We start from the raw sequence: 23,112 nt of genomic DNA, 5'->3' as shown, positions 1-23,112 counted from the left end.
CTTTTGTGTGAACGTAGGTTCTCATTTCACTGGGATAAGCGCCCAGGTATGCAATGGCTGGGTTGTCTGGCGGTACATATGTATATTTTCAAAAATATTTTTCAGAGTGGCCGCATTATTTTATATCTGATGAGCAAAATATGAGTGGCCTCGTTTCCCTGCCTCTTCGTCAGCATTTGGTGGTGGCAGTTTTTATTTTAGCCATTCCAGTAGGTGTGCAGTAAATAGCTCATTGTGGTTTTAGTTTGTGGTTCCCCAGCAGCCAATGATTTGGAACATCCTTTTGTGTGTTTATTTGCCATCTAAGTATCCTTTTGTTGACGTGTCTCTTCATGTCTCTTGCCCTTTTCCAATTAGATTTTTCCTCACTGGAGTTTTCAGAATTCCTGATGTATTTTAGGTACTAGTCCTTTGCTGGATACAAGGTTGGAAGCCTTTTTTCCCAGGCTTGGCTTTTTTTTTTTTAAGGTCTTCAGTAGAACAAAAGTTTCCAATTTTGATTAAGTCCAATGTATCCATTTTTCATATAGCTTGTGCTTTTGTTCAACTCCAAGAACTCTGTTCTAGGTCCTGACAAATGCCTAAAAGATTTGTAGTTTTATGTTCAAGCCTGGGATCCATTTGGGGTTCATTTCTGTATACGGTGCGAGGCTTAGGCTGAGGTTTGTTTATTTCTGCCCACACGTGTCCTCTTGCTCTAATGCCGTGCGTCCAGGGGCTGCCTTCGCACCTTTGGAAGGAATAGGGAGAGAGACTTGGAGTCCACTTTCTTGGAAGTGGTAGCTCCACTCCGTTGTTGAAATGTCTGAAAGCAGCTGTTGTTTTCAAGCAGAGATTCTGAGGTTGCTGGGCGCTGCCCGAGGCTTCGGCTTGTGATGCTCCGTTTCTACAACTGGGTTTCCTGGGAGGACAGCCCTCTTCTCTGAGCCTCAGACTTCTCCGCTGCCTGGTGCAGGTCCCCCTTTCCTCAGCCCCATCTGCAGAAGGCTGAGGTCCAGCTCCTCTTCCCCCTCTCACATCCGCGGGGTCCTGCCTCCGGAGACCTCCGCCCTTCTCTCAGGAACGACCGCCGCCTGGCTTCCCTTTCCACCTTTCATTTCTACCCACTAATATTTCGACTCTGGTTATGGTTTGATCGGATCCTTTTCACCGTTTCTAAGGGTGCGTGTTTGAGCCCAGCAGAGGGTCCCTTCTGGCAACACCTGTGGCTGTCCGTGCCAGGTCTCCTCCCCCACCTCCCCTGCCTGCTGCTTAGCCTCTTGAGACCCATCCCGTGCGCAGTGGGGTAAAGGCTTGCCGAGTTCAGCGCTGCTTCATTGCGACCTGGCCCTGTGCTCAGCAAGCCTTCTGTGGCAGGTCTCTGCTAAGAGCTGCGTTGGAACGTACGGGTCAGCTGAAGCCCAGATCCAGGTCATGCAATGCTGTCACACTCCGGTACGTGGTATGGGACAGTTCTCCGTGCATGCTTAGGTCCGGGATAGACTGCCCTGCCTGCGTCTGCTGACCCTGCAGCGCAGCAGGCTGCTGAGGAAGAGGGCAGGATGGTGACATCGCGGCGGGGAGGGTCCCTTCCCTTCCCAGCTGCACGGGACCAAGCGTGCGGTAACAGTGGAGCTCAGGGGCACTGGTTTTAACAATATTGGACCTGCCCTGGCTGAGGGTTTGTATCCTGGCCTCTGATTAATAACCTTGGGGACCCGCTGAGAAAGGAGTGGGTGGAGGGGCAAGAGAATCATTAGTCCTCTCCACGAAGTATTTAAGAGCTGACAGCTTTAATTTTAATAATTGATACTTCGGTGTATTGGAATGTCATCGCGTTACCTCTCTGTAAAACCGTGATGAAAGTTAGCCACGTACAGACTGGAGGAGCACCCTGTGACCTTTTAGTTGGCAAAGTCGCTCTTTCTCGTGTAGAATCTCAGTCAGCCATAGAATCGAATGGTGTAGGTCCTGTGGGTCAGCCCTTTTGTTTAGCACCTGGAGCCACAGATGCCCAATAAGAGGCACAGTTGGGGCTCAGGGCGAGATTTTTTTTATCGCTGGTTCATTGTTCCTTCTCCTTGGTCATGCTGATAGCCTGTGATGTAGGCACACAGCGTTTTATAGTTGTGGGACCCTAGGTATTGTACAAGAATAGACTCTTGGGTTCCATCCAGATCGGCTTGAAGAGTGCAGGTGAAGGTGACTTACCTGGACCGGTCTTCATCTGCAGGGGTTGCTGAGTCAGTTTAGTCTCAGGAACTTCCCGGGTATACTCTGCTCAGGCAGCTTCTGGGAACCATGGAGCCCACCTCAGTTCCCTTGCCCGCCTGAAATATCATTAGTAGCTGAAGACGAAGACCCATAACTTGTGGTTTTTGGTCCTGCTCTCTGAAATGCTTAATCTTAATTTTGGTCCAACTAGGCCTTTTCCGGTTTTTTATTTTATTTTAATTTTTAAAGATTCTATTTATTTATTTTTAAAGAGAAGGAAAGGGAGGGAGAAGAGAGGGAGAGAACATTGATGTGAGAGAGAAACATTGATTGGTCGCCTCTCACACGCGCCTCAACCCGGGACTGAACCTGCAACGCAGACATGTGCCCTGACTGGGGATTGAACCAGAAACCCTTTCGCTTCGTGGGACGATGTCCGACCAACTGAGCCACACCTGTCAGGGTTGGCCTGCCCCACTTTATAGTCCAGTGTTATCGACCTTTAATTTAATTCTCTTCTCCACTTATTATTGTGTTGACCATATTGTTTTCTGAAAATTTTCTCATTTGACTGTCAGCTCTCATTAGGGATTTTTACTGTTGCAGAATGACTTAAGGGAAAAAAGCCACCTTTGGGAACAAAGGTATACAGAGTCCTTTCTGTTGGAATGCTTGCTTTGGCTTATTTCCACAGAAGCGAGTTCTGAAGTGAAATGCTTTCTCTGTGTTCTCATTGTGAGATTCTAGGGACGTGAAAGCTAGAGAGCAAACTGGTCAACTTCATTGCCGTTATTTTTTGTAATTTTACTGTAGACAGAAGATAAGGAAGCTGCTATTAATAAGGCAGAGACTGTTGACTTCATATCTGGGCTGACCGTGGCTGACTGTGAAGCCAGCAGGGTTTTGACCTTGAGAGCCAGCGTTTCAGGCTGTTTCAGGCTTTTGGTCTCTGAAATTTAAGCATTAATATGTGCTGTATTGACTCACATATGGCTAGCCTGTGATCACCTTTCCCCTTGTACCGTTCCCACACTGGTTTTCTCCCTGAAGTATGAATTGAAACACAGAGAATTGTTTTCCCTGTTACTCAGACATCTCTGACCCCTTAGCAGGGCCGGAAGGTGCCCCTGGCCCCCTGGGTGGCAGCGGCAGCTGCTGGTTCAGTGCCAGGGCTGGGCAGGGAAGGCGCAACACAAGTCGTCGTCAAGTGTGGATCGTGATAACGTTTCAGCTCTGTTTCCCTATAGCTTTCTCGTGTTTCCTGACTTTTGGAAAGTACTATCTTAAAAGGAACAGTTCTCTGAAAGGATGAGTCCGCCCCAGTGTAGAAATTAGCTGTTTATTACTTAAATACTGAAAACATTTATCCATTTTTTAGGTGACATAATTAAAATGTCAGAAGACAGTTGAAACTAGTTAAGTACTTTTGCTTTTTCTATTCAAAAAAGTCAGGTACTGTCATATTGAATTGCTTTATCCTCTTGTAAATAGCTTCAACCTGTAGAGAGTTAGAGTTTTAAGATATGTTGTAGCTTCTTTGATTTAAAAAGAAAAAAAGGAAGGAAAGTCAGATGTTTTAGGCCATAGAAGTCCTGGCCTGCTCCTCCGCTCACATTCGTCCCCCAAATCCAGAGAGAGTGTATTGTGGCCCCCAATGGCAGGCCTCCCAGAGAAGCTAACGAGGTGCACGCCTGGGCATCCCTAACGGTATCTAAAACAGGTACAGTGACAAAACTCCAAGGATGGACAGGTAAGCTGCACTGCCAGGAGTTTAAAACTCTCCACCAAGAATGAAGGAGAATGTCTACAACCCCCACCGTGTGCGTTTTCTCAGAGAACCGGAGGCGAGGAGTGGAAGCAGGTCAACGAAGAGAAATGGAGGAGTAGATAGTGCGTGCATGGATCTCTGTGCATCTGTAGTATAAACTGAACCTAAGGTCTTCAGCCGGCGCCGTTCCCCAGGGACTGAGTTCTTCCGTTTCCGCCTTGGGGGCTGTCAGCCCTATCGCTCCCCCTTTCTCCCGGAACCTCTGCATCTAAGGTGGGTGGGGAGCCTCGGCCAGTGGACATGGAGAGAGGCCATTCCTGTAGCCAGGCAGTGGCTGGGGGTGGGGGATTGGGGGTCCTGGCTGGCTGCCACCGGCTGTCACAGAGCCCCATGAGGGCTGGGGGACCACCCCGCCACACCGCCCATTGTGAAGGGAACGCTTCCCTCCCCAAGAACTGGTAGGAGAGAAGAATTGGTATTGAAATGTTGGTGTTTAGGCCACCCTGTTCCTCTGGAACATTTTTCAGTCTTTGCTGTCGCAGATTTCTGTCCTAAAGAACACTTACTAATTTATAAAACCTATTTTGAATTGAATCACTTTGATACTTTATTGTTAACCTGCTAGAAACAAAGCCTTTTCACCCCTCAACACATTCGTAGCTATTTATATAGTTATATGTGTATTATAAACATATAAATGTCTACTAGGGAAGAACATTTAAACAATTCATCGTGAATTTTATATGCATTGTGAAGTATATATATATATATATATATATCTTGATAAGAGATAATGTAAAAAGTTCTTTTAGTTTTTATGGAACACATACTTGGTCTCCATTGTAGATTTCCTTCTTTTCGTTGCTGTTTTATCCTATTATAAAGTAGTATAACCACATTCTTTGGATAAAAGAAGCTGCGGAGGGAGAGGGTCACCTCTGATCCTAACATTGGTCATCGTTGGTATTCAGGTGTATTTGCGAACAGTTTTTCTTCTGTGCATTTGTGTCTGTTCATTCCTTGGGTCCCCCATGACACCCTCTTACAAGCGCCCCGTCACAGCCCTCGGACGAAGTGAGTCCAGTTCCAATCCTGGTTCTTACGCTTGCCACCCGTGGGGCCATGGTAGTTTTTTAACTTCTCCAAAGCTTGTTTCCTCATTTGTAAAATGGACATAATATTACCTACTTCTGAGATTATCATGAGAATTAAATGAGATGTTCTGTGGAAATGTATTTATTTAAAGCACTTAGTTCATCGCTTGGCTTATGGTGGCACGGGGTCAGTATCTATCTGAATGAAATTTGTTTTGACTTTAGTATAGAATATATTGATTTTACTCCTAAGTTAAGTACAAGAAATTCTACGATGCCTGTGGGAATTCAGATATTACAATTCACTGCCTGGGATTAATGACTGTGTGAAAGTAGAAGACTCGCGCTCCGAGAAATAAATGATGACCTGTGATGAGGTAGATGCCCGCAGGCTCTTAATTAATTTGCAAATCTGTGGATTGGTTTTCTTTGTTGTGGCTTGTTTTAACCTTTGGAATATTGTTATTAGAAAAGGAATGCTATTTTTTTAATGATGCTAACCTCATCAAAGCTGCCTGTAATGTTCTTACTCTGTGATTATAATAAACATTTTGTGGGATAAAATTTGTATTTTAGTTCTTTCAGGAGAAAAACAAAAGAATTTTCCAGGGAGATTCTGCTTTTTCTTAGTCTGAGTCGCTCAGAAGTTTAAACCTTAATTTTGGGGCTTAATTCAAAAGCTAAAAGAATAAAAAATCTTTTAAAAATGTCCTAATGCTGTTGTCAACATAAAAGATCATTTTAAATCTTAGAGTCTATATTTTGAGGCTTTTGAAACAACAGACTTGAATGCAAATTGTACATTTTAGAAGACAGTAGACACTTGCTGCATGAAGATACAAATAGTATCTAAACACATTTTACTTTTGCTCTGTTAGGTTTATATTTGGAATGGAAGCGGTAAGCACTCGGTTTATGTTTACTTTAAGTTTTAAAAATAGACCATGTTTTAGTGCTTGCATCTAAGGGGTGAAAAATAGTGTGCTTCAATTTTTTCTTGTGAGTTAAAGTGGGGCCCTTTCCAAAGAAGATTTCAGTCAATTTTATTTTCATACATGATTAGATTTTAAGCTTTATATCTAGTTTCAATTTAATATCTAACTTCATGTATCTGAACTTGACCTCCTTGGTTTTAATTATAAATCCTGTAATGTCCAGCTCATCCATTTAAAGGTCAATTAATATGCAAAAAAGATCTGATGGCTGTGGCCATTTTGCATTCCTGTCTCTCAAACTATTGAAGTGACTTAACAAAATAGAAACTGGATTAGACTCTAATTAATTTTTGTTAGCTTGAAGAAAGTTTTTTGAGTTGTGGGAACTGTGACTACTGTCAAGATAGAGGCCCATAAACTTGTATTTATGCATTAATGTTGATTTGCTAACAGAATGTGCAAGAATACCTCTCTGATATTTCTTCTTTACATTTAACAAAATGCCAAGGTGACAAAATTGGAACTCTGCCTAAAGCTGACATTCTCTTCATACTTTGGGATGAGCCTGACTATTTAGTACATAGTGTTTTTATTTTACAGGGTAAGGAATTTTCCATTGAACATGTAACTTTCAAGTTTGCTTTTTCCTTGGGCTTAGAATCAATTATCGCCATATTTGAAATGACCGCTGTGTAATAATTTTGAGGTTTAACCAAGCTACTTTGTGTGTTAGAAAGTACTTCGTAGGACCAACCCTGTCTCCCCCTTTGGTTTATTTAGAAGACTTGCAATATCTGCCAGATGCTGCTTCCCAACCAGTGCAGCTATGCATCCCACCAGAGAATCCATCAGCACAAATCTCCCTACACCTGCCCCGAGTGCGGGGCCATCTGCAGGTCGGTGCACTTCCAGACCCACGTCACCAAGAACTGTCTGCACTACACGCGGAGAGTTGGTTTTCGGTCAGTATATCGTTCACTTAATGTGCAAATAAAGCTCGTTCACTAAATAACCGCACAGCATTTGGAGTGGTCTGTGCGCCTGGTGTTTGGGGTCGTACAGCGGTGCCCCGATGAACGTCCTCTGGGAGCTGAGCTCGCTTGCGGTGGCCTTGGTCTGTTTGACTCCTTTAGCGTGGCCTCGGCCCTCTGAGCCACGCGATCCTGAGGTAGATGGAGTCCCTCCTCCCAGGCAAAAGTGTGCATGTGGCAGGGTTTGGCTTTGACCAACTGTTCGAGCCTTTTCTCTGCATCCTTTCTAGCGTACTTCTCTTCTCTGCATTTTAACTCCTGCAAGAACACCGTGCATGTCTGGGCCTCTGAGTCCTTCCTCTCCCCTAAACCAGAGAGGGTGCAATGGCTCCTACCTTTCATTTTGGCGGGATAAAAGATTGGCCGTCTGTTCTTTCCTAAGAGGGCTCTTTGTGGGAGAGCCTTCCACCCCAGGCAACCTTCCCCAATTCCTTCTTCTCCATCACCTCTGTCCCGGCTCCTCCCTCTCTTCACACCTCTTGACTATGACCCCATTTACTGCCCCCTAAGATGTTCAGATGCGTCTTTCCCAACATCTGACAAATCTTAAGCGATTGGTGATGTACTTGAACTTGATTCTCCACCCTTTGACCTTCCGAAATGCATTCCTGTGCCTTTTCTATTTTGACCCAGTGAAGGCCCACCAAGAAAACCTGTCATTGGTACACGGCACCTTTGTTAATAGAGGTATTACTGCATTGTGTGTTTATCTTAAACTTACGTGGTTGCCTGGTATGTTGAATGTTAGACGGTTAATATACAGTGATTATATTTTTTAGCTGTAATACAGTTACAATGTTTTATAAAAGGGAAGCCCAGTTGGTATGATTTGACAGTTGTATTTCAGTTACACTGAAGTTAATGCATCATAATGCATCCCCAATTCCCAGGTGGCTCTGGGAGAGACTTACTTCATATTTTCCTCTCATGCCTCCAGACCTGTGACGCACAAATGTCTAATACTTTGGGATCTATCCTAGTAGAAAACCTTAGATTTGGAAGTTAAGAAACCAGAGTTTTGGGTACCAGTCCTGCTACTAATTTTGTGGTAATTCATGTTCTCTCTCTAGTGTCATGGTGCCCTGTCTAGGACGTTGGTGGGGTGCTTGCTTCCATTCCACTGGGATGTCAGGGGGGGGAACAGGGTAATCAAACTGCATGCCTGCTGAGTGCTTCGTGGGCAGGTTCCACCCTGAAGGGGGTTTGGCTTCTGCAGAGTCGGCGCACAGTGACACTCTGGTGCTTACCCCATGTCTGGAAACTCATTACCGGGGTCTTTGTTTTATGATAGAAAGCAGTCTCACAGCGTTTTCTGAGTGCTCGTCTTTTCACGGATGCCACACGTTCTTCAGATGCTTAGTTTATTTTTCTAACGTGATGAAAGTAAACTCAGTTTGGAATAACTAATGGAAGACGTCTATAATTTTAGCCATTCCTGGTATCTTTCCTAAATTAAAACAAAGGCTCCGCAATCCCTTGCTTTTGTTTTTTCTTTTGCTTTTTCTCCCCGCCCCCCCCACCCCCACCCCTTTTTGCCACATTCACAGAGTTGCTTAAATTTGGGGCCTTGAATTTTACCTAAAATTTTTGTGGTTAGTATAGTTTTTTTTCTCCCCTAGACATGAGGCTTATACTAGCTGTAAAAATATGACATGTTTTTACACTCTGAAGTTAAGTTCATGTTTACCTTTATAGATGATAGAAAATAAGTTGACCTTAGTTTTTTTCCTGCTGTTTTAAGTAATTATCCAGTCTCATATTTGACTGGGGCTTCGCGGCCCTTGGTGTTGGATAGTTTCCCCTCCGTTTGGGTCCCTAGTTTTTGTTTCTTGTTTTTTAGGCAGAAGAATCTCCCTCACAGCTCGCACGTCTTACTTTAGTTCTTTTTGATTCAGTATGCCTCCTTTTCTCTCTTCCTGATCAGGTTGCATTTCCCACCTACTCCCACATACTGAGGAGGGCCACTTCTAGCTTCTGGTTGATTGGGTAAAAGTCAAATATTTCTCTGAATTTTTCTGGTTCTCGATCCATTGGATCTGAATCTAGAAAGGGGAATTATGGGAGTCTATATTGTAAATATTTTTTAAATTCAAAAATAAAGAGAAACTTGATTGATGCCCAGAACACAAAGGATTTCAGGTGTATTAATAGCCTGATTTTTAGTAGCATTGGGATCATCCTGTGTGACCCCTTCAAACTCTGCTTCTATTTGTCCTATTTACATTCACTGTCGGCCTCTTGTTGCCCTTGAAACGTTTTTCCACTTTCAGCAGATATTTTACAACTTTCTCTTTTCTTAGTTCTTTTTAAATCCCCTTCTTTCTTTCCTTATGTTAAAGAGGGTTTTCTTTTGGTCTCCATGATGCTTCTTGGACCGAACCTCAGCCGCCTACTTCGTTAGCTGTAGATTCTTCAATGTCCTGCTTATTTTCTTGAGGATTAATTCTTTCTCTCTAGTCAACTTCAGAGAATGAGCTTTTTGGCCCTTTGGTCTTTTGCCCTTTGAACACCACCCTTTTACCCTTGATGGGAAAAATTTTTTGTTGGTGACTCATGGTGTAGAGGATGCTTCTGTTTCATTAGTAACCCATCTATTTTTGTTCTATGTAATCTTTTTCTTTCATAGGAATCCCAGGCTTCTAGGGTTGGGAAGGACTGAAAAAAAGATGATCTCATTTTCCACATGAACAACCAGCCCAGAGAGGCTCGATAATAACCTGTTCAGGACAGGACAGGGCCAGGCTAACCCAAAATAACTTTTGTGTGCTTGGGTGGCTTTACTGCCTAAAATAGAAGTAGATGGGATGGAGGGGCTTTCTTCCTTAATTGTTCTCCTGTTGTTATTTAGTGTTCTTAGTGTGTCCACTGCTGAACATTGTGCTTTAAGTCATTTAAAATTCTGATGCATTAATAACGATATTTATAAAATGCTTGCGAAGCTTCATATGGTGTGTTTTATAGACCACGTACCATTCTGAGCATGCCACTCCTCTGACTAGGACTTCCTCCATGAATTCAAAAAGGGGGGACCTAAGAGTAGAAGTACCTTAGATTAATCTAAAAGTCACTGAACACTGCCTCCTAGAAAGCAGGCCCTGTCTGCAGTCCTCATTCCTCAAGTTGATGTTCCCATTCACATAGTCAGATGTCAACAGAGAGGGACAACTAGGTCCTCAAAGGGTCACTGAGTGTCCTTGAGTGTTAAAGATGAGATTGGGGAGAAATGTATCTCCAAATTTTAAAGTTCGTTTCTATAGGACTAGATTTGATCAAGGAACTAAAGAGGTTAGCTAGACAGGTGATTTATTTAGAGGTGTTGATTTCTCAGAAGTTTATCGTTCATGTCATTTCTTAAACAAAAAGGAATGGACTTAAATTTATACTTCAGGGGACAAACAATCTAGGTGGTTGACCTTCTCTACCTAATGGACCCCAGTAACCTCCAGATACATTAACCACACCAGTGTGCACCAGCAAACAGTGGCCTTGGCTTTGGGGCCAGTGCCCACTTGTTCCTCTGTGCCCCTCCACTGATGGCAGGTAGGGTTTGGGAGTGAAGATTTCTTCCGTTGGAAATGCCATTTGGGTAGAGGGGGTGGGGAGGAACTGCAGGACCCTAGTTTCCCAATTTGGCTTGTCAGAGTCTCCCCCAAAGCCAAGAGTCATATGATATTGCTGTGTTCATGGCCTTGACAAAGGCCCCATGACCCATCGGTCCCACCACCGTCTGGAATCTGGACATCCAAGCCTAGAAACTTCAAAGATGCTCCAAAGAAACAGGACATTTGTGTTTTATTTTTATTTTTCATGATCTTCCTTCTTACATATACAAAAATATTTGGATCTGCTATCATTAGAAAAAAAGGAAACCTCCTTCCAGGACGCTATTAGAAAGCCCAAGGGCCCATTACAGTGTGTTCGTTTTACCCATTTTGACACAGTTAAGTCGCCCGTGTTGAATGGTCTCGTGCTAACGCCTCTGTGTTTATCTTCCTAACAGATGTGTACATTGCAATGTTGTGTACTCTGATGTGGCCGCACTGAAGTCTCACATTCAAGGTTCTCACTGTGAAGTCTTCTACAAGTGCCCTATTTGTCCAATGGCGTTTAAGTCTGCCCCCAGCACACACTCCCACGCCTACACACAACATCCTGGCATCAAGATAGGAGAGCCAAAGTAAGTCGTGCCGCCTTTGACTTGTACTCCGCTGCTGTGTTAGTGACTGAGAGGAGGTAGGAGTTCCGCGGACTCAACCTGAAGGCAGGAAAAGCGGTGCCACCAGGCGGACCCCGTTGTTCAGGGAGGCGCAGCTCATGGCTTCCCAACCCTTCCGTTCCTTCCAGGTGGTACCTTTGTTCCCCAAATGCCCCTTGTTATACTTACGCTCTGGCCTTCGGTTTTTAGTAAACAGGTGACTGTTGATCATTTTGTTCTTTTCCCTAAGATGATTTTAACACGTTCTAGGAAAGCTGTAACGACCTGTCCTCCAGTTTCTCTGTAGCTTCTTTCTTACAGCACAGCCTTTTCACGGTAACATTTATAAGATGAAGCAGACTTGAGTCGCTGGTTACTGAATTTAACTTCATCACCAGTATACGTCCTTGGGTAGTAAAAACTAATTTCATTTTTGCCTTAATCTCGCTCTTCATCTTGTCAACGTTTACTTTTTTGTGCCTTTCATAACGATGTGGTGCTTCAGCTGACAATTATGGGCTGCCCGCCCACAGTAGAGGCAGCTTAGCACAGAGCAGGGAGTGTGGGCACCGGAGTCAGAATCCCGCCACCCACCCACTGGATGTGCCCCTGGACCGTCACTCACCCTGTCCAAACTCCTTTTTTTCGCCCGTCAAGTGCGGGTACATGCTTACATCCCAGGGTTTGAGTGAGGATAAAGCAAGGTGACGTGATTGAAACGCCTACCGAGCACACGGTCCCTGTGTCCGGAGCCTGAGGGGGCTCTGTGACATTAGTCCCTTCCCAAGGTCCCCCGCCCCCTCGGGTGGACTCGGACATGACTGGTGAGATGCCTGAGGTTAAATTTGTTTTTTTCTGTATTATTTATGGCAATGTGGAATTTGATGATTATGTGAGGCTCGATTGGCAGCCTCATTTGTTGCTGTGTTTTTGCTCATAATCCCACGGTCAAGGACGTTTTAGGGAGCACACATGCAGAAGTGGTAACATGGACCTTCATTCTAATAGGACCTTCACTCTGATTTCTGTAGATGCTCAAATGAGACAAATTACAATCTAGGAGATCCCATATACAACTTGGTGTGTTAATTTTGAGGATGGACATTAGTGAGTTTTAGTTAATTTTCAGTGTTCATGGTAGTAAGACCTTTGGACACTAATGGAGGCATTTCCCCCCAGTTGAGTAAATTTTTGGATTTGGTTCTTCATTCAAATTTTAAATATGTATTCACTGAAATATATATGAAGTCTGGAACGCTAGGTGTTATTTGGAAATACAGGGCAGCAAATGATTTTAAGAACTTAAAACAATAGTCCTCAAATGTGAGAAATGTATAGGAAAATATAATTCCAGTATTTTCTTAACATTTTTTTTTCTACGTGGTTCTTTAACAAGTGCCAAGCCTATAGATGGGCATCGATTACTGTGTTTTAACTATAAAACTAAAACAGATTTGCAGATGTAACAGAACTCCCAAACCATTGAACTTGAACTTAGCAGCATGGACTCTGGAGGATGACCGGGCGCCTGGCTAAAGCGAGGCCCCGCCCACAGCCTGGCTGTAGCTGCAGGTGCTGCTTTTTGGGCTCTGTTATCGTCACGCCTGTACTGCACTCTGCTTTGAGGACGCTGTTCCCTGACACCCTTCCCTGTTTGGGCTTCTGTAAACCCTGCTTCCCGTGCCCTGCTGGAACGCCGTTTGGCCAACATGTGACCCCAAAGCCTCCTTTTGACGTTAAATCCATCTGTGTTCTGTTTATATTAGCCCAAGCAAATCGGCAGCCCCACTCCAATGGAACTTCAGGCATTGAAATCTCCTAGCAGTTTTTGGTTAACAGGTGGTTTTTATGCAAATGATTCAAAATTATGCGAAGTATTTCCATTAACTTTTAAAGATCAGTATAGGACCCCCTACCCCTATTTTCTTTCGAGAACACTGGGCAGGCTGAAAATCTTCCCATAAAGCCCTGCAACCCCCACCTCAGTTTGAAAAGCGTGACACCAGGTGTTTCACAGACGTTGGTGTGCTGTCACTGTGTGCCAGGTGCTGTTCCCCTGCCTGCTGTCCTCGGCAAGGTCGGGCACGCTTCCCTGGGGGGGAGGGGAAACTTGGAACAGAGTTGAGCCTTTTCTGGGTACTTTGAGATCAGTTTCGCGGACCATGACTGGATTTCCCGGTGATCCTGTTTTGTGTCTGTTCATTTTCGTATTTTCCTTGACATTTGATGAACAGCAGTTTCTGTGGCTGCATTGGGCCTTCCTTGTATCTGCCTCCTCTGAATGAATATAAGTGGGTACATGAGAACTCCAGAGTTGAAGATTATATGAGTTTTTGAACAAGTTCCTAAGGAATGGCGTGTGCAGAATTATAGTAGCAGCACGGTAGAGGCCTTGGGAGCTGGCTGGAGCTGCATTTGAGCCATGGCCCTGGGGTTCCCACCGTTCCCACGGCATCAAGCCCATTCTCTAATCAGAGCCACAGTGTCCCTCTGTGAAGTGGCAGCTAAAGTGTGGGGGCCAGACAGTGCCCAGGACAGTGCTTTGTACCCAGTTGGGTTCCATTTGTGATGGAGGAGGTTTGTGGTGGTCATTTCAGCTTTGAATCCTTTGTCCATCTGTTTTCACATCCATTTCGGGGGCAGCCCTCCCTTCTGGAGGGTTTTGGTTGCTCCAAGTCGGAGCTGAGTGCAGCTATTTGGTTTAAGCGTTCTGTTTCTTCTCTTCCTGCCCTTCCCGCCCACGCCAGTTCCTCCCCCCTGGTTCTAGTCTAATTACTCTGCCGGTCATGGAGCCTTATCACATCTAGGACTCAGTCACGCTTTTCGGTTGGCCGTCCCCACCCCCCAGGGAACCCAGCGCACTGAGCTGCCCTGTCTCTTGCCCACGCTGCGCCCGTTTAGAGTCTGCGCACACGCGTCTCACCGCCCTGCCGGCCCCCGCTGCCGCGCACGCTGCCGTGGTTTCCCATTGTGTTTGCTCCCTCTTCATCCTCTGTCCCCATGTCTTCCTGTGACCTTCACAGTACCTTCCTTTGGGCTTTGTTTTAACACGAGCACCCGTGTTTTTATTGGTTAACCATTTCTGTCCTGCAGAAGAAGTTGGAAGAGCACTCTGGAGAGCTCTGACATCCCCTTCACGCAGACTCCCCGCTGTCAGCGTTTCCATTTCCTTCTCTCTCCATGCCTGTCTTTCTCCTGTCTGGGAGTCACGGGGCGCCGTGACGTGACTCTGTGCGTGTTTTCTGCTTCTGCTCCCAAAAGGACTCTCACCAGTCAGCCTCCCAGGCAGGAGTTGGTATTGATCATGTTCCCATCCAATTCATGGAGCTGATGAATGTTTCTCGAGTGGCAGAGACTGTCTTTTAAAAAATTTCTGGTCCGTAATTCTATCCAGGAGCCCATTTTACGTGGAATTGTCCTGTCTCATCAGTGTTCTTCCACCTGGGACAGTTACTCAGTTCCCCCACCCCCACGCCCTCCCCCCTGGCTCTGGTCGTCCAACAGGGGGTACCAGCCTTTCCTTCGGAGGCCGAGCCTCCCGCCCCGTCTGTCACTGCTTGCTCACAGCTGGTCGCGGGACATGCACTCTTGGCTGGAGTCTTCTCATTGCGTCACATTGGGGACACACCATGCCTACCTGTCCTTATTGCCTTGATGTCACTAACCGCCATCATCCAGTGCAGCTGGCATCCCCGTGTCCCCTTTGTGTTTTGAGCCATTAGTGGGTCAGTATTCTGGTACAATCCCAGCAACCTTTTCCTCTGAAAATGCCTTAGTAAATACATTCTCTGCTGTTTTATATGTTCTTTGCTATTAAGGTCTAGAAGGTGACAAGTCAAACCAAGCACGACCCCACTCCGAAGGAACGTAGCATGCATGACATGAGCCGTGCTGTGTTTTCATGAAATAGTTATTTCTGAAAAAGTAAGAATAGAATCGTGAGACAGTTCTTAGCCTACCTAGTAAATCTTCCTTTTCTTCAGGCTATTTTTTTTTCCATATTGCTGTTTCCTAATTTCAGAAAAAAATCAGGAAATAGAGACAAGCAAAACAATAAAAAGAATACATATATTATCACCCCACAGAGATGATGACAGAAAAATGCCTTGTGTTTCTTTTCTATACTCCTTTAAAAAGTGGGATCACATCACACATACTGTCTCGTTACCTGTTACAATTTTCATTAAAATCCTTCCATGTCCTTGGTCTGTGTGTGCAACATAATTAAATTTTTTACACAGTTGCTCTTACTTAACTTTCTATGTTACGGGGGGGGGTGTTTGAAAATCAAAGCCATTTCAAACAGCGAGGAAATGAACACCTCTGTCTCATCTGGTGAAGTTAATGAGGACACCTTGGAGCTGTCTAACCAGACAGCTGTCTGACCTCAAAAACCGTCCCCGCCCCAATCAAGGGCACTTGTGCTCTGTGCCAAGCTAGCATGTCAAGACCTTGCAAAAATCTCCGTCACTCACTCCAATTAAATTTATTAATCTTACAGGAAAAATGAAAAAAGTTACATCTGTCACTTTTGGACAGAGAAATGCAAAGTGAGATTTGAAGGTACGTGGCAATTGATTGCTCTTTTGAAAAGACCCCGAGAGGAAAGATGAGTGGCTGCAAGAGGCATTCCGTTCTTTAGCTTTGCTGCCGAAATACCAAATGAAACCTCAGCGTTTCCTGTTTCATCTCTGACTTTGATCTTCAGTCACTGCTTCTCTGCTGTTTTCCTAAGCTGCTCCCTAGGATGCTTTGTGTCTATTCTCATCATTCTTCAAAGGAGACCCAGGTCTTCTAGGGGCTCCCTAAAGACCAAGGTGCCCTACTGTGGACAGATGTGTTCACAAGGGACCCCTCAAATTCACTGGAGGGAAAGGCTGTAGCTGGGAGTCTAGGAATGGCCCCTCCTGCAGACAGCTCTTGTGGAATGGATAGTTTTCTGAAGGTTAAATCTGCGGAATTGGCTTAAGGAGGCTGCTTGGTAGTTCACAATAGGTATGGAAAGGGTTTGCAGTGGACAGTGAGGGTTTTAAGCCAGTTAAAGCACAGTTGGTGGACATTCAGGTGTTGCAGTGTGGATGTTGCTTTTGTGCAGGGCTTTCAGTGTTAAGAACAGAGTGTTGACATTCAAGTGTGAAATTGCAACTAAGACTAAAAGAAAACTTGCAACAATCTAGAGCTTGTGCACTTATGGGGGTGGAGTATGGGCCTGCTTATTAGCTCATTCATCAAAATCTTTTTCAGGTTAGGGTACCACTTTGGAGCCATGTTCCCTCTCTGATCTTAAAACAACAACAAAAAAAAAAACCCCAGCTCATCAAAAGAGCATCAAGGGTGCTTTTGCTGGGTGTGAAAGTAACTAAGAGGTGGAGGCCTTATAAAAATATGTCACTTGTCGAACTTTAAGTCATACAGTGGTCATTAATTTAGACATCTAAGCAAATGTGCCTAAATCTTTACCCAAAGTATTAAGATGTCCCTGCACTTGAGTGATGCCAGCTGCCTTCGAAAGTGTGTTTCAAAGCTGACCTGCTGTGTTCTTCTCCCACTGTGGTTGTGTGCTCCCACTGCGCCCGCCTCCTGACTTCTTGAGGTGAGATGAAAGTTCCTTTGGAGCCACGCGGGCCGACTGACATGTCCATCACTTCTCTGTTTTAGAATAATCTATAAGTGTTCCATGTGCGACACCGTATTTACCCTGCAAACCCTGTTGTATCGCCACTTTGACCAACACATCGAAAACCAGAAGGTGTCTGTTTTCAAGTGTCCAGACTGTTCTCTTTTATATGCACAGAAGCAACTCATGATGGACCATATCAAGGTGTGTGCGCCTCTCTCCTGTCTTTTCAATGAACCCCAGACCCATTCACTGGTCATAAGTCAGGATGGAGCAGCAGTTTAGGATAAAGCTTGGGGGCTGTGGAGGGACGGGATGGATGCTGGTCCTTGGTAATGAGCAGTTTACACCATGCTGCCATCGTGGGTACTAGACCGAGGGGTGCTTTTTATTCCTGAGTCCTTCCTGATCTGCATACCAGGAAAGATCAACACAAGGCAACAGACTCATGCACTGATTTTAAAAAGCATAGTAGAGTTATTAGGGTTCTTTTTTTTTCACAGGTGAAAATGATGACGGTGATGTTGATTTCTTTATGTTTAAAACATTTTATTTGTTTAATTTTAGAGAGGGAAAGGGAGGGAGAAAGATAGGGCAAGAAAAACATTGATGTGTGAGAGAAACATGTATAGGATTTAGAAATGGAGACCGACATATTGTCTAATTTGTATAAATATTGGTGTATTTAGAAAAATGAAGGTGTTTCCTTTGAAATTCAGCAGTTTTGTTTGCACTATAATCGATGCCCCGGACTTCTCGGTCTTTTTTTTTCTTCTTCTTTTTTTCCTTTTATCAAGGATGCATGTAGACTGCCCATGAAAAGCCCGGGATGTAGCACAGTGTCTGGCACCGGGTGGGTGTCCAGTTAATGACATGAATAAATGTCCGGGTTGGATGACCAACTCTTCAGCCCCCAAAGAGGACACTTAAATCTCTTCACAGCCTTTTCAGCTCACTAAGGGCTGAGCTTAGTCCTAGCCTCTTAGGTTAAGCATTTTATTCCCATGTGATTAGGAGCGAGTATCCATGAGCTCTCAGAGATTAAAGTGATTTAACTTTCTAAAAAGAGGAACAGCAGATCCAATATTATCATGGTTTCGATCTCTTTCTCTTAGTTTTCCCTCTGTTTTAATGCAGGACACAGAAAGGTCAGCTTAAAGAGCAAATCAAGTCCGAATTAGTCTATTCTCATCTTAGCTGAATGAATGGACTATTAATCCTTGGAATTTCCTGTGTTGAGTCTATGTGGCTCACATGGCATAATTGCCTCCTGTAAAGGACCTCATGTCTTGGGGTCTGCACATCAGAGGCCAAAGGGAGTAGCCATGTGACATTCTTAGGGCCAATCAAGTGCACGGGCAGTATGTTTCATCCTTCCCACTTTAAGTACAAAATAGTTCTCTTAAGGTAGTCTAAAGGTTTTTGCTAAAATTACAAAACTATATTGACAATAAATATTTATTTAATGAATGATCAGGAAAAATTAAAAACTGCTAGTAAAAACGTAGGGACACTGGAATTAGACCCAAATATTTCTAATATACACTATGGGGCAGGGGAGGCATGAACAAAAGTCGCTCCTTAAGAGGCCTTTACGGTATTTGCTTTCTGGAACCCATCTTTGTAGCTGGAGGTCGGTCACCGACTTTGTGGTTAGGGTGGTCCCTGTGTTATTAGTGGATGTGGAGGAATCCAAGGTCCCAAGAAACGGAGACCGAAGAGGAGAGGTAAGATCTTGTGGCCACAAGGAGGAAAGAATCGCTTTCATTCCCCGGCTTTTTACGGGACGTGATACGAAGCCAGTGGGAGTGAATCCTCCCTGATGTTCCCATTTCAAGTATGTTCTGTGCATTTTTAGTACCGTCCCGCCTTTACACATCTGAGATGGGTAGGAATGAAGGTCAGGGCTCAGGGGCACCCAGTTCGTGTTGTTAGTAAGGTACGTTCCCCTCTCGTGAGCTCATTTACATCTGCCCAGAACCTGCACTGCCCGGTGTTCAGGAGGAAGAAATGGAGAGGAAGGAGCCCAGGAACAAACAGTGTTTCTCCACGTTCACATTTCTTTGAAGAAAGGTCTCTATTTCCGCAGTCTCATCCGGTTCATGTCGTTTCTTAGTTCCAGCCAAGGGCGGGTTGTCCCAGTGTAGGCCCCCGGCCTCCATGTAGGCAAGTTACAGTCGTTCAAGGTATTGGAAATCAACTCGGAGAGAATGAAGTTGTGTTTGTTATTAAAAAGATTTGTTTTAAATAAGCAATCTTATTTTTACTTACAATGCAAAAATAAAATGTGTAAGTTACAAATTCTCGCTCTGGCACACATTCTGTTGCTCTCTCACTAAAGCAGGTTTTTATTTTATTTTATTTTTGCTTTTTTTGTCTGTTTTTCTGTAGTTTCTAGAGCACGACAGGTTATTTTATAAAAGAATACTTTAATACTTCACTCTCTTGTCACCTTTTTAGTTAGTAAAAATGCATTTGCCTAGAAACTTACTGAAAGCTTATTAGGAGATTTTGTGGGCTTAGTTTTGTTTTTGTTGTTTTTTTTTTTTGTGTGTGTGGGGGGGGTTACTTTAAATGGTCAGCAACGTAAAAATGTGGCTGTGTTTTGAAAAAAAGCCCGAAACCTCTACCCTGCGTGGTAGAAAGGAGACCAGAGCCCAGTGTTCCGCTATTGAGACAGCATGTCTTCCCCGATTTCTCTTTGCAAAGGAACATAGGACGTGCGGCTCAGGCCCCATTTACAGGGAGGAGCTGTAACCTCTGCTCAGGAGACAATGCGAGAAACCCCGTTTCCCTTCTGGGGTCAGACAGCATGGGAGGAGCTTAGCTCCTTCTCGTACTGATTAGAGAAGACCTCGCCTTGAGAACGTGGAAGGGATAATAGCCCCTCACTCTGACACTCAGGGCGGAAGGTGGAGGCAGCCCCAACCTGGGAGGCCTGCATGGCTAACCTAACGCAGGCAGGAGACATGGTGTCCTATCCTTCTGCAGGCTCAGGAACCCGGAGGTTGCCACAGCCTAGTGCTAATAAAAGGAGGCCTTATTCAAAGATAAATTGTTTATTGAGACACAGAGCGATTTATTTGCTTCCTGGGTTGGTTGGTTGGTGGTTTTAATTCCATGGTTCTAGAACACAGACAAAACAAAAACCAAAAGCCAGTCTTTAGAATCAAATGCATTCGTTTTACCCCCGTAAAATTGGAAATTCTGAGATTTTAACTTGGAGATAGCTGCTGAGGTTAGTGAGAATAAGTGGCTAAGCAGTTTTAAAAGGCTTTTTGAGACTGAGTTGTATAGTTCATAAATCCGGGTGCTATCAGTCAGAAGGGATGGATTCAGGTAGGGTGTAGGGAGACTACAGTGACACCCCCAGACCTCAGCAAAACCCCAAACTGTTTCAAGTCTCCCAAGAATAGGAAAGGGAGGGAGAAAGGTTTGCTATTGGTCTTCGATATTGATTGAAGTTGGTTAGCTAAGGGTCTTTGCTTTCACCAACATGTGAAAGTAAAATGTTTTTCCCCAGAGTTGGTCTGTTATAGAGAAGATTCACTGTGTTATACTGGAGTGTCAGGAATAACCTGGATTCAGTACAGAAATCTTCCGTGAAAGAGTTAAGGTGCCACAAAAAAGTTTTCAAAAATAATTTGGAACTAGAAATTTATATCTAGTTGACGTACAAACAATACTTCTGAATGAATATAAAATCACATTTAATTGTCCTGTGCATTAAGATGGTCCACATGTGCTTCTTTTAGTTGTGTGATTTGTGATAGATATTTCTTTTCTTTTTATGACGTAGTCTATGCATGGAACGTTGAAAAGTATTGAAGGGCCCCCCAACTTGGGTATAAACTTGCCTTTGAGCATTAAGCCTGCAACTCAGAATTCAGCAAATCAGAACAAAGAGGACGCCAGATCCATGAATGGGAAAGAGAAATTGGAAAAAAAATCTCCATCTCCTGTGAAGAAATCACTGGAACCCAAGAAAGTGGCCAGTCCTGGGTGGACATGTTGGGAATGTGACCGGCTGTTCACGCAAAGAGACGTTTACATTTCCCACGTGAGGAAGGAGCATGGGAAGGTAAGAGGGGAAGCCCCACCCCGGCCCCTGCCCCCTTGGTGTAAGGAAGCGCACGGGCGGACAGACCTCCAGGAAAGACGGGCCTGCGGGGCTTGGGCTCTGGGCTTGGCTCTGTCAGTAATTAGTAGGGTGACCTCAAAAACCACTCAGTGTCTCTGAACCTCAGTTTCTTTAACTCTAAAATGGCCATTTCTAGGTCCTTCCAGTCTTGCTCTGTGATTTTGCTAATAATTGCTTTCACTTACACACCCAAGGCTGGCAGTGAGTGACCCACCACATTTGTGAGGAAGCTGAGAACAAAGGTGACCCGAAGTTAAAAATGTTGGAACTTACCTCTTAGTCCTGTGACAAATAAGGAAGACAGCAGGAGAGGAAGAAGGCAGATGTTTTGAAAAACTGTTAGTAGCATTTTTACTTTCGCGATTAGTTCTTGAGTTTGGTAGTGGGAAGAGGGACCTCATCCTTCAAAGAATCTAGGAGAAGCTCTAGAACTCACAATCACTGAAAAATCTGAGTTGCAGTATGTATATTCTTTCTCTTTTTTAAATTTTTAATTTTTTTAATCCTCACCTGAGGACATTTTTTCATTGCTTTTAGAAAGAGAGGAAGGGAGAGAGGAGAAGCAAGGGAAACAGAGAGGGAGAGAACCACTGATGTGAGAGAGAAGCATCAATCAGTTGTCTCTCACGTGTGCCCAGACTGGGACCAAATTCACAACCCAGCGCGCCCTGACCAGGAACCGAACCCACGACCTTTTGATTTGCCAGACAACGCCCGACCAGTTGAGCCATACTGGCCAGGGCTGTCCTTCCTCTTCTAAAAATAAGTACATATCTCCAATTAACAAAGAAAAAAATTTTAATGCTCAGTATTAGACTTAATAAGCTAACAAAATAATTCTTTAGTATTATTATGACTTTCTCAAAGTTGATTTGTTCTGGTCAGGATCTAGAGAAGAGTCTGAATTACATTCGGTGGTTGTAGAACTTAAGAATTCTATAGCAGTTCTGTTTTATTTTTTAATGTGCTATTGAGTTGTTGGAAAAATTGTGTATATATGTCCCCCAGGTTTCTGGATTTGGGTAATGGCTTCCTTTTGACATTGTTTGTTTATCTTTGTCCCATAATTCTTAGAGATGTGACTAGATTCAGACTGAACATTTTTAGATAGGGATACATCATGGCGCTGTATTCTTTCGGGCGCGCATCCCGAGGCACGTGATACCAGCATTTCCCACTGGTAGTGATTCTGAGATTGATTAGGGACCTCAGAGATATTACACTTTAAAGAAACCATTTCATTGCTTTAACTTGAGCCAATGAAACCAAATAGTTGACCTTGGGGAACCTGTGTAAAGAGTGCATAGGAACTGGTTTGTAGTTATTGATAGTATGTACTAGATTCTTGTTACATTAAGTGCTTAAGCATTGCTTTGTAATCTAATCTGTTGAAGTCATTTATTTGAACTACTCATGAAGCTAGAGTTTTACCTTGCTACCATCCAAGTCTTACAAATTTGCTTATTGACATCAGTCACAGTGATCACAAATTGCAAAAAGATATTTTTATTATATTAGGTCTAACTATACTTAATTCAGTATCTCCCCATATAAAAATTAGTTACTTATGGAATATATATGGCTTTAGTAGCCCATTGTTTATTTCATCATCTCAACTTCAGGCTCCCTAAATAGGCCATAATGTCTTAATAATATTCATTGTTAAGTATTGGGTAGTTCTTGAGGGTCAGTACTTGGTAAGCCTTCTGTGTAAATACCAGTAGTTCTTTCAGAGCCTGATGTGTTAATGATTCTAGAAGTCTTTTCTTGGCACCCAAACTGGATTTCATGAATGTTTAAACACCAGCAGACCTTAATTTTCTAGCAGTCCAATTCTTTTGTCTCTTGTACATTTGAGACTGCTGTAACCATCTTAGAACATTGCAGAATTCTTTCCGTTTATTCCCCCCCTAAACTGTCTTTATCTTACACATCTGTCAGTTACTGGTCTAGGCTATAAGATGAAACTGAACACTTACTTAAACTCTTTGCTTTGGATGGCAGCGTGGAATCCTCCCGGAACTGGCGTGTGTTGCCAGCGTGCTGTGCGCACTGTGTATAGTTACGTTTGATGCAGCCATTCGTTGCAGAGGAAATGTTGGGCTTAGTGGGATTTTAGGATTAGCTTTGAAGAGGTT

At 44.0% G+C, this 23,112-nt stretch overlaps 1 protein-coding gene across 6 annotated transcripts in view; it reads left to right on the top strand.

The window, feature by feature from the left end:
- ZNF532 (zinc finger protein 532) overlaps positions 1–23,112 on the top strand; it is a 92,734-nt gene that overhangs the window by 49,377 nt on the left and 20,245 nt on the right. For 4 of the 6 annotated variants that reach the window (XM_090285432.1, XM_090285430.1, XM_090285431.1 and 1 more), the window contains exons 5-8: positions 6,771–6,952; positions 11,022–11,198; positions 16,875–17,037; positions 20,633–20,914. In XM_090285432.1, the coding sequence (XP_090141558.1) occupies positions 6,771–6,952; positions 11,022–11,198; positions 16,875–17,037; positions 20,633–20,914 (804 nt within the window). The remainder of the gene's footprint in view (positions 1–6,770; positions 6,953–11,021; positions 11,199–16,874; positions 17,038–20,632; positions 20,915–23,112) is intronic. The other 2 variants (XM_090285433.1, XM_090285434.1) reach the window with 2 other exon arrangements.

This window comes from Furipterus horrens, unplaced genomic scaffold, assembly GCF_987537825.1.
Source record: "Furipterus horrens unplaced genomic scaffold, mFurHor1.1.pri manual_scaffold_8, whole genome shotgun sequence".
Taxonomy (NCBI): domain Eukaryota; kingdom Metazoa; phylum Chordata; class Mammalia; order Chiroptera; family Furipteridae; genus Furipterus; species Furipterus horrens.
Note: the sequence above shows the minus strand (reverse complement) of the source record. Positions and strands in the feature narration are given on the sequence as shown.